Source organism: Bidens hawaiensis, unplaced genomic scaffold (genome assembly GCF_021521415.1).
Source record: "Bidens hawaiensis isolate Kalapana, Puna unplaced genomic scaffold, B.hawaiensis_p1.1 tig00001016_1, whole genome shotgun sequence".
Lineage (NCBI taxonomy): Eukaryota > Viridiplantae > Streptophyta > Magnoliopsida > Asterales > Asteraceae > Bidens > Bidens hawaiensis.
Window position 1 is genome coordinate 224,342 of NW_027491059.1, and position 11,610 is coordinate 235,951.

An 11,610-nucleotide genomic window follows, 5' to 3' on the forward strand; every position below is an offset into this window, starting at 1 on the left:
TTATTATGTTTATTGAGCATTCTGGTTGTCATGGAAGATGTTATCAAGAGCCTTTCATGCGTAGGCAATGGTTGTATCTGTTACTAGACTAGTACGGAGAATGTATTAGAGATTGTGCCATAGATCTGTCATATAACAATGGCTTTGCTACGCGACCATAAATCAACATTAGACGACGAAAAGGAATAAGACTTATCTTTATCTTAATCATTTTCAACTGAGCAAGATGAAGATAAATGAGTGATACTTGTAAGACCCCGAATCCCGGGAATCCTACAGTTGGTATTCATACAAATACTTACAAAGATACTTAAACTCAAAAACAGTTCATTCCATTAAAATAACCAATTTAGAGTATAATTCAGCGGAAAATCATAATTAATAAAACAAGTTTCCAAAACCCGGGAATTATGCCCAAAACCAAATTGAAATGTATTTAATAAAACGTTAAAAGAAAAATGTTTATTATTATTAAAACATTCGGCTAAGCATGCCCTCCACCGTCCAAGTAGCTTCGTGCACGTCCAAGCGGTAATGCATCCACCTCCTAACCTGAAACTCACACTAACATGCACACAAAGTCAGCTTGAGCTGAGTGAGTTCAAGTTTTATTAATTAACATCTATAATAATAATCATAATAGTCATTCCAAGAGTTTTAAAATAAACGGGATATAACAGTTAGGCCATCATCATCCATAAATAATCATTCTTATATATATATATATACATCCTTATAATTACATCCCTATATATATATATCATCCAAGTAATAACATCAGGGTCGAGCATACGTACAACCCAAACACGTAACATCTCATCCAACGTATGCAAACACAAAGTAGGCATACGTAAACATCCTTAGTCGATAACGACTAATAACATCGCCAATTATTAGCCATACAATAATACATACAAACATACCATAATATCATCCCAAGGCCTACCCTATACAAGTAAGCCTATACAAAATAGTTTAAACGGTTCATCAAGCAAAATCGTTTAGGTGTGCATGCTATCCCAAAAACTTAAAAAGAGTAAAAAGGGGCATCATGAACTCACCTGACACAAGGCACGAACTCACCACGAGCTAGAGAACCCTAAGTATCCCCAAAACTCAAACGCCTGCCGGTAAACATACAATCATCACAAATGACATCGAAAGGACTCGTTTATCCTACGAGACGTCCTAACATGGTTCGAGTTACCTAAAGCCTCAACCTCAACAAACTCATTCATAACAGCCCCCGGGGCCTTACATCCACTAACACGACCCTTAGATACTCCCGGGAATAAAGAATTCCCAAATTACCCCCGGAAGCACTAGGTAATACTAGCACGCGCGTTTAAGAGTCGTTTAGGCAACTAACATCCAACTCAGCCCCGTGTGGACCCGATATGATAAATACACAGCCAACAAGTCCACACGACGCTACACGAGTCAAATGGGTCGGTAACTCGGAAGTACAACGCACCAACTATTCAATAAACGCAAATGTGCGTTGCACCGACCCGTTTGAGTAACCGACAACTAATTCAGCCCCAATACTTATAAAAATCATTTTCCAACAGCCTGTACACTAAACCGAAGCTATCCAAACTGAATTGGTTATCACTTACTTCATATCTCGCGTTAAACGCAACAATCTACCATTCTAGTCAACCGAAAACAATCTTTCAAACTACAACTAGTTGACCAATCAAACGAACACCAATGAACATGATTTTAAAGTATGTTATACTAGACATACCTAGGAAGATTTCGGTGCAAAAACCTCAATCAAAACAGTCCTAGAACCGCTCAATTGGACAGCCACCCGGTTAACCTAAAACAAGCCATTTATCGATCAATACTCGTGATATAATGATCAATTAATGTGTAAAAGACTTGTAGGGACATAGTACTAACCTTCAATTAAAGTTTTAGGCTCAAACCTTGGCTGCAAAAAGAAAAATCGGATGGTTTGGGGCTGGTGGAGACTGCCGATCGGATAAGAGAAGTGAGGTGGGGGGGGGGGGGTTAGGGTTTTAAGTTTTATGATATAATAAAAATGTTTCATCCTAGCCCCTCCAAATTGAAAGATATGGCAACTTGAAAGGGAAAGTTAAATAATTTACGTACCGGGATGACGAGGAGTTTCCGAGGAATGTCGGTTAAATCCCAAGAGGTGTACATACTTTACAAACTTTAAATCATAAACCGAAAATTAACGGGCGTTACATGAAAAGAAGACAATATATAATCTGGATACTCGACAATGTATCTTGAAAAGCTTCGATCATGAAGAATATTGTTTGTCTTTCATATCGAGAGTGAATTAAATAAAACTCTGGATGTTTGTAGCCATGTTTGCATAACTTAACTTTCCAGCCATTGTTTGAAGAAGGAGACGAGATTGAGATTGAAAGGTTGAATATCATTCATGTAATGATAGAAAAAAGTGGCATGAGATCAATGGCAGATTCGGCGAACGTATGAAGGGATATATCAAATTAGACGACAATCTAATGTTTGGTGTAACTAGAGAGTGACTTCGATGCCATAAAGCTTTTACTGTCACCAATTGACCTAGCACGATAAAAATCATAGTCTAATATACACGATAAACAAAAATGCATACAAACAGTTAAACAATCAAAGGGAATATTTACACTTTTTTTTAGAACGGCTAATGTTACTACTTCTCTTACTTTGCAGTTTACACCAATAACGCATTGATCGAATATACCGTTATGAATGAGAAAAAAAGTATACATTCGTAATGGTCAAACTCAATGTTTAAAAAACCGGTATTTTACTAATACCGGATTTAGTTCAAAAATGGTACAACCGGTTGAACCGGAATGTACCGGAAGATTCAACCGGGTTGAATAGTTTACCTTGTAATTCCATATAAATACAATTTCAACTTAAAAAATAACCCAAAAGTGCATTAATAAACATCACACTTGAATCAAATATCACAAAAGAACAATGATCGAGTCAGATAGAAAGTCTGTACTTTGTATATGAAATTAGTCAATTATAAAAGATGTAAATAAACCAACATTTGATTTGCATGCTACAAAATTAGTTGATTAATGAATCGTTGTTTACTCGTTTTCAATTTTATCCGCTATGTTAAAAGTTATATTGGGCCGCAAAATTTATCAAAAATCTCTTGGATTTAAAACCGGCTTGCCGGTTTAAACCGGTATTTTTTTTAAAAACTGACGGTATGATGTTTGAGCAAACCGTCCAAAAATACCGAGCTCTAAATACCGGTATAACCGGTTCAACCGGCCGGTACGACCGGTTTTTAAAACATTGGTTAAACCGGTAAGCCCAAGGGCCTAAAGGCAATTAGCTATTTCTGAACTTCCGCCAATTTGACATTTCTACCCCTGTCCGTCTGGCTATAAATAAAACTAGGGTTTTACGTTGGGCCTCACTTCACGACTCAGAGCAGCCATCGAATATCTCAGTAACAGGTACAATCAATAACGATAAGTAAATTAGTCTTCTTGATCTTTATAATTTGTGCATCGATTCACAATTCGTTTCTAAAACGAACGCAATTGGCACTGATTTGAAAGATCTGTATTTTAATCATGATTTATAGTTCATATAGTTGTTTAGGGTTTGCAAAGATAGGTGTAATTGATATTAAGCTGCTTTAAATAAGATCCGATTTCTTATAGGTTAAATTTTTAATAGAGTCTATGCAATTTATAGCTAAATGTTAAATAAAATCAGCTTATGTTATTTTTTTTATAGTAAGTGTATAGAATTACAGACAAAAACAAAAACAAAAAAATGTAAAGTTTTTTTTTTTTTTTTGCTGACTATAAACTAAATAATGATGTGATATTTGATGAATTGATGTATAGAATTCCAGGCATGATTAGGAATAGATTTAAAAAAAAAATGTAAAAGGTTATTTAAAAAAAAAATTTGGTTATTATAAGCTAAACAATGGTGTGCTATTTGATCCACATTTTGGGTTAAATATTTTATATTCGTTTAACAAAGTTAGTTTATTGTAATGATTGGATGCATAGAATTGCAGGCGTGATTAGGATTATTAGATTTAAAGAAACAAATTTAATGTATAAGTTGATTTTTTTATTTTGCTGATTTTGAGCTAAACAATGATATGAAATTTGACCCACATTTTGTGATAAATACTTAATTTTTTGTTGCAAATTTCTTGCAGAAGAGAATACTTAAGCATCTGTCAATGGCGCCCACTTTCTATGTTGGTTCAGAAGCCGGTCTCAAGAAGCTCGATGAGTACTTTCTAAGTCGCAGTTACATCACTGGGTGAGTCGACATTAATCTTTAAAAACTTATTTTTGTATTAATTTTTTAAAACTTATGTTTTTTTGAGTATTTATTGATTTTATTTTATCAGGTACCAAGCTTCAAAGGATGATCTTGCTGTTCATGCTGCATTCATCAAGGCTCCATCATCCCAATACGTGAATGTTTCTCGTTGGTTTAACCATATCGAGGCACTTTTGAGAATTTCGTAAGTTCCTTAATTTAATTATCTGTTTGTTTTACACTTTAAAAAGAATATTTTTAGCCATATAAACTAATTATTGAACCTTTTGCAGTGGTGTCTCTGCTGAAGGAAGTGGTGTTACTGTTGAGGGATCTGCTTCTTTTCCCGAAGAGGCCGTTGCAGCTCCTGTTGCAGGCACCAATGTAAATAGGCTTACTTTTTATAAAATGTATCTTTCTTTTCTGCATAAACTAAAATGTGATTTAATGTATGTATTATTCAGGGTGCTGCTGATGAAGATGATGACAGCGATGTCGACCTTTTCGGTGAAGAGACCGAAGAGGAAAAGAAGGCTGTTGAAGAACGTGCAGCTGCAGTGAAGGCATCTGGAAAGAAGAAAGAATGTGAGTTTATGCTCGTTTTGTTTTATATTCTTATATCTTACTTTTACCAACATTGTTCAGTTTTTACTTTTCTGGTTTTGTTTGAATTATCAGCCGGAAAGTCTTCAGTTTTGATGGATGTGAAGCCTTGGGATGATGAGACCGACATGAAGAAGCTTGAGGAGGCAGTTAGAGGTGTGGAAATGGAAGGATTGTTGTGGGGTGCATGTACGTTTTTCTCCTAGTATAATGTATATTAATGTGCAAAGTTGGTTTTTTATTTAAAATATTATTTTCATAACTGCAGCTAAATTGGTACCGGTTGGGTATGGTATCAAGAAGCTCCAGATCATGTTGACCATTGTTGATGATTTGGTGTCTGTTGACTCGCTCATTGAGGAAAAACTTACTGAAGAACCAATTAACGAGTATGTCCAGAGTTGTGACATTGTCGCCTTCAACAAGATCTGTAAGTTTTTTAATCAAAATTTTACTGGTTTTTTTCATAATTTATAAACTTTTGTATTCTGTATGGTTAAGCTGATAATTGTATTTGTGTTTGCAGAGATTATCAATTGTGGATTGGTGCTACCTAAGCATGATGGCTTATTTTTTATAAAACTTGTTTTTCGTTTCTTCAGGGAAATTTATTTATCAGACCTGTGGTTTCAGTTTTGAATATGGCTCTTTTAATGATTATTTAGTGTTTGGTTGAGAACATTTTCATTTTGATCTTTCTGTGAAAGAAATCCGACATTTTAGTTTTCACATGGCATGTTCTAACAATTTGGGTCATCAATTCAATATTTAATGACATTAAAAAAAATTAAAATACTTTTGAGAACGTTTACATAGCTCATAACAAATCTAACCTAGGAGGCCTTCATAATTGAGTAATCACATACTTAGAGGTGCACAAAACAACCGGGTCCTGACCTGACCCGTGGTTCCTACCCGGAACCGGACCCGACCTTACCCTGCCCACGGGTATGGGCTGGGTCTTGGGTTTCCCTCTGAAAGTGGAACCGACCCGGACCCGGTGGAACTGGTTCCGCCAATACCCGGTCAAAACCCGGCTGTACCCTACCCAAAACCCGAAAAAAACCCGATGGAACCGATCAAAACCCGGTCAAATACACGACTATACCCGGAACCGGTTCCTATCCGGACCCGATTTTGACTTTTGTTGACTATACCCGGTTCCGGTTCCTACCTGGTTCCGGTTCCTGAGAATACCCGGTTTGTGCACCTCTACACACACTTAAAACGAACTGAACTAGTAATTTCTCTTATTCAGATCAATGAGCATAAGCAAGTAGTTTTTTTTTTTTTTTTTTAATGACCAACAAATAAAGCCTGTTTCTTGAGGAAAATTAGTGGCAAAATTTCGAATCCATACGCCCGCAAAATTTCGAATCCACCATCTCCTGTTCTGGAAAAAATCTGCCGGCCGAAGGCTCACTGCGGTATAACCCGATTGGAATCGGATTCGAATATGAGACCTTGCGGTCTCATCCCAAATCTTCACACATGTAATAAACATCATTGTTCGGTCTCTTCAAAAAAATGCTATAGTAATAGTGAACATGTCATAACCAGTCCCTTAGTAACATTAATACGAGCTAAAATGGCAGCTTTGTAATCAAATTGGCTGGTTATGGACTTGTAGCATACCATACTTGGCTGATCACCATACTTGGCTGATCAAGTCTGATCATAAGAAAGCTATGGTGGAATATTGGGTATACATGAGTTTGAAGTATACCAAGCACCTGGTTACTATTTTTTATATGCTGCTAGTCAGGTACTAATACTGATCTTTTATTGGTTCTTGCTGCTAATTATGACTGCATGATGCTGTTAGCGTTATATTTGGCTAGTGTATTGGAATGGAAAAAAAATCAATTCATTATTAACATTGTTGTTGATATGGAGTGGAAGTGGCTAACAAATATTTGTTATGTGGCTGAAGCGCGCCATATGTAATCATTGATAAAATATACTGGTACTAGTCTTAATGCTGATAAATAAAATAAGAGTATTTTGGGAATTGTTGATGCTAGAAGTGTCTGCAAATGATCAACAATGTTAAACGTAGCAACCGCCACCATCATCCCCATTGCCTCCACCTGACAACTGCGCCGCCACCGCCAATACCATTTTTTTATTTTGGTAAATTTTTATTATTTTGAGGCTGGGTACTTTGTCATTTGTATTCCTTTCTAGTGCCTTTTCGTGTCTACCATACAATATAAAGTAAAGATTCATTTTATTCTTGTAGCCTAAAATGAATAGCATGTTAATACTTTTAGAAATTTGTCGTTCCAAAAAAGAAAAAAAAAATAATAGAATGTGTTTGAAAATGACTTCATAGATTCATAAAAGCAACGGCATGCTGAATATACAAAATTACGTGGGGATATGTTTAACGAAACTAGTTACGAAATTTACTTGCTAATCAAAATTTAGTTAAAAAAAAAAAGGTTCATTCTTTCAACAAATATGTGAATATTTGATGTAATTTGAATTCATTTTACACACTACATGATTGTCCGATCTTCATCAACATGAGAAGAGAAAGATACCTTGTGTTATCTGGGGATTAGAATAGAATAGGTTTTAACACTTCCAGTTTTATACCTAGCAATTTTACCATTTCTATCGGGTTTGTGGGTTTCCCTACAAGAGTCAGACATACATGTTTATGATTTGTAACAAGTCACTTGATGCACAAATAAGAGGCTAGTGAACGTGTTACTAGTGGATTTATGTTAAACCGGTCACAGGGCCGGCCCTATAGTAGTCTCAGGTGAAGTTAGGGTTTTAGGCCCCCGAAAACATAAGGCCCCATTTAAAAAGTTTTTAACTTTTCATATATATGCGTAAAAGCGTATTTAAGTAATAATGTATTATAATTGAAATTTTAAACAATACTATGTGTTGGTGTAGTGGCTAAAGTCCAAGTCTTTTGCCTTCTAAAAGTTTTTTAACCTAAGCTCGACTCTTTTATGAACTTTAATTTTTGTGTCCCTTTTTATTCACTTTGTTTCTTATTTATTTATTCAGATATATGTAACTTTTTCCCACTTGTATTCTTTGATTTGTATTATACACAAAACAAAAATTGAAAATACTGTACGTAAGGTACAAAAATTGCTCAATAAATTATAAAGTAGAATGTATAGATTAGGTGAATTCGTCTATTAAAAAAAAGGGCTCATTTTAGGTACAACTTTAAGATAAAAGAGTGTAAATCATCATAAAAAGTACGAACAGCTATCATGAAACATGTTAAATGAGTAGAAGCACATAATGTAGGTACTGAATAATTTTAAGTCTTTGATCATTTAATGAAAAAGAGATTTACCAACAAATTTCATATTCTTGTTTACCACATAACCCTACCAGACACTGTCTGACCAGTGCATAAGAACAACCATAACAAACTTGATGCTCTCAACTCATCAACAGATAAGCCAGTCAAACTGGACACCCAGCCACGAACAAAACAAATTTTGTTCAACATCATAATTTCATAAACCACAATCGCCTCATAATTGAATATAGGATACGAATCTTTGGAAACAAAAACACATAGTTCTGATATAACAAACGAAAACAAAAACAGAATCCTTTCTACCAACAAACTATGAGTCCAACTCATGACGATGCACCCCACACTTAAGCCTGGTTCTTCTTGGTCCTAGGAGCCAACTGTGTCTCAGGCTGCAACATCCACAAGTTTCACAATTAGTTAAAGCACTTAACACAAATATGCAATAACAATGAAAATATCAAGCAACTAACCTCCTTTTTAACAGGTTCTTCTTTCTCAGACAAAGTGAGCTCAATGTGGCAAGGAGAAGACATGTAAGCTGCAAAACAAAAACACAACTTTTCATTACGCATCCAACACAAACAAACCACCCATTTGACCAAAACCTGTTTAGCCCGGTTACTATACCAACACGACCGACCCATAGAAAGATAAATATTATAAAAGTAAAGACTCACGGTTGATTCTTCCGTGAGCACGGTATGTGCGACGTCTCTGTTTCTGCGCTTGGTTCACCTGAATGTGAGAGATGTGAAGAGCATCCACATCCAACCCTTTGACCTACATTATTAAATCAAATGAATCAAAAACTTACTCAGCTTAAAATTCATAACCTGATGAGACTAGCTTTATACCTCTGCGTTGCTCTCGGCATTCTTCAGCAAATCAAGGATAAACTTTGCAGACTTGGCAGGCCAACGTCCCTGTCCATTGGAATGACGGTTTTTGGCTTGTGCGGTACGCCCAACACCACGACAAAAACGGGTAAATGGAATGGCTTGCTTGTGAGCCAAGACATCCTCCAAGTACCTCTTAGCCTTGATCAAAGGCAACTTGCGGATAGCATGCGCGGTTTCACGAGTGTTCTAAAACAAACAAAAGAAAACACATAAACATATAAAACCAAAATATATAATGGTATAAATTATGAAATCAAAAATTATATACCTTGAAATGACACCTGAGATCTGATCCTCTGGCCTTGCAAGCTGATTAAACATACATTAATGCAAACCTAAGTTAATTACCTACCAAACCATACTAAGCTACTCGAGCTCAGATCAACAAAAAATCTTAAATCAGGCAGAGCCCGAGCTAGAGCCTTATATGAGAATTGTGTATTTCTACGTTTTCCCTCTTTTGCACTTCTATGTATTAACTTTACACTGCACAACCGATCACGGTCGAGCTTTGGATCGTTTAAGATACTACGCAGGCACGAGCTAACCTAAGGCTTGTTAATGGTATTTTTTCGTAATAAATATAAATAATTAAAAACTTATATAAATTAATTAACAAACCGATCCCGAGCTTGAAAAAACAACTCACCAGCCAAGCTCGAGCATTGGAAAAATCAAGCTCTCATAAGCTCGAGCTCGGCTCGTTTACACCGTACGTATAAACCCTAAACCCTAAGAATTACAAACAATGGCGCAACTTCGGTCGTAATTAAAAACTAATCAATCAGCTCGTAACTTCTAATCATTTTGTTGTGATTTAACAATTAAGAAGCTAACAACCGTCTATACCTACAAAAGTCCATAACTGAATGTTAACTTACATTTGGTAGGGTTTTCTGGCTCCTTTGAGTACTTAACCTGAGAGTATCAGCAACAACAACAAAAATAATAAATTAGCACATTAATAGAGAAAACTCGATCGATATGTATATATTAACATGTACATATCACATAGGCTTCGAATACTAACCATGTCTGCTGAAGATGAAGATGAAGATGAAGATGAAAATGGTGTTTTTGGTTTGGAGGCCGCCCTAACAAATAATAATAATCGAGTCTAGGGTTTCTAACTATAACGATGCCCTGAGGTGGTTGTTTGGGCTTGGGTTGGGCTTTATGTTGACCCCATTTGTACGCTAAATCAACTGGGCCTTTTCTATGGAGATAAACACACGTTTACTTTTTTCCTACTTTCCTTTAGAGGTGTTAAAAAAACCAGTTTGGGACCGGTTTTATGCAAAACAAACCAAACCGGTTTGATATTAAATCTGGTTTCACCCAAACCGTCAGTTGCAGGACTAGTTCTCCTTCAGATCTACCAAACCGGTTTTAAAACCGACATGGTTTGAGAAAAACCGGTTATAAACCGGACCGAACTGACATGGACCAGGCCGGCCTATCTTGCTTCTAAAGCGGTTTCTAAACCGAATAGGTTTCAGTCAAACCGGTTTTGACCAGCCGTTGACCAAACCGGTTCGGTTTGGGTTTAAAACAGGTTTTGTACACCTCTAGGTTCCTTCTTTTAATTAGGTGTATAAAACCGGGTTTTTTTCAAACCGAACCGGTTTGGGTTTTGCATGGTCAAAACGAAATCGGTTTGACCCAAACTGGTTCGGTTCGGTTTTAAAGCTGGTTTGATTGTGAAATGAGCGAACCGGTATAAGAATCGGCGATCCGGTCCGGTTTCGGAATCGGTTTGGCTGAAAGCGGTTTTAGATATGATCGATCCGGTTAACAGGTTCCAGATCGGTTTTTTTGTACGTCTTTACTTTTAATAACATATTAATAAGATCGTAAACGAACCAAATGTTCAACGGGAAGCTTTGAACAAGAAATTTTGTTTGATTTACTTAATTGAAGGTCACGAACAAGTGTTATATTTGTCCAGTTGTGTTCGTGAACGTTTGATAAGGTATCTGTTTATGTTTGTTAAGGTTCGGTTGTTTATGTTTGTTCATTAAAGGTTAAACATTCGACATTGACTATTCTCGGTTAGCTAGATTAAATAAAACATTTTGCGTTCATTTTGTGTTTGTGAACCGTTCACGAAGTTCATTTCCTTTATGAACGAACATGAACAAGATATTTCTTACGGTTAGGTGTTTGTGAACCATCTGCTTGTCCGATAAAAGCTTAATAGACGAACATGATATAGCCTTGATTGGTTTGGTTCATTTGCATCCCTACATAATAACACGCTACTCAAACTCAATTTGTTTTTCCTCGCAATTTAGACACGTTAGATTTCATTTCGATGTGTTGTCCGGATTATTAAACAAATTAGCAATCGGTTATGAAAATATATTTAAAAATAATAATTTGATGTTGAAATTTTATACAATTCATTTGTGTATTTAACCATGTATAGATATTCAAATCAAATTCGGAAAAACCGAAATTTAAACAGAGCTTTTTTTAATTTTTCGAATCAAGTTAGTAGATAAC

The 11,610-nt window shown here is 35.9% G+C and overlaps 2 protein-coding genes across 2 annotated transcripts; one reads left to right on the plus strand and one right to left on the minus strand.

The window, feature by feature from the left end:
* Positions 1-3,441: 3,441 nt before the first annotated feature.
* Positions 3,442-5,573, plus strand: LOC143550583 (elongation factor 1-delta 1-like). Its single transcript, XM_077041210.1, has 9 exons — positions 3,442-3,470; positions 4,196-4,302; positions 4,394-4,510; positions 4,599-4,689; positions 4,770-4,890; positions 4,984-5,097; positions 5,177-5,365; positions 5,435-5,454; positions 5,511-5,573. The coding sequence occupies exons 2-9, from the start codon at positions 4,220-4,222 to the stop codon at positions 5,571-5,573; spliced, it is 798 nt and encodes a 265-aa protein (XP_076897325.1). The 5' UTR covers positions 3,442-3,470; positions 4,196-4,219.
* A 2,822-nt stretch (positions 5,574-8,395) lies between these two features.
* Positions 8,396-10,294, minus strand: LOC143550591 (large ribosomal subunit protein uL22y-like). Its single transcript, XM_077041214.1, has 8 exons — positions 10,290-10,294; positions 10,136-10,199; positions 9,987-10,023; positions 9,374-9,414; positions 9,061-9,291; positions 8,884-8,986; positions 8,677-8,744; positions 8,396-8,595 (listed from the first exon to the last, which is right to left on the minus strand). Exons 1-8 carry the CDS (start codon positions 10,292-10,294, stop codon positions 8,551-8,553), a joined length of 594 nt encoding a protein of 197 aa, XP_076897329.1. The 3' UTR covers positions 8,396-8,550.
* Between the last annotated feature and the right edge of the window lie 1,316 nt (positions 10,295-11,610).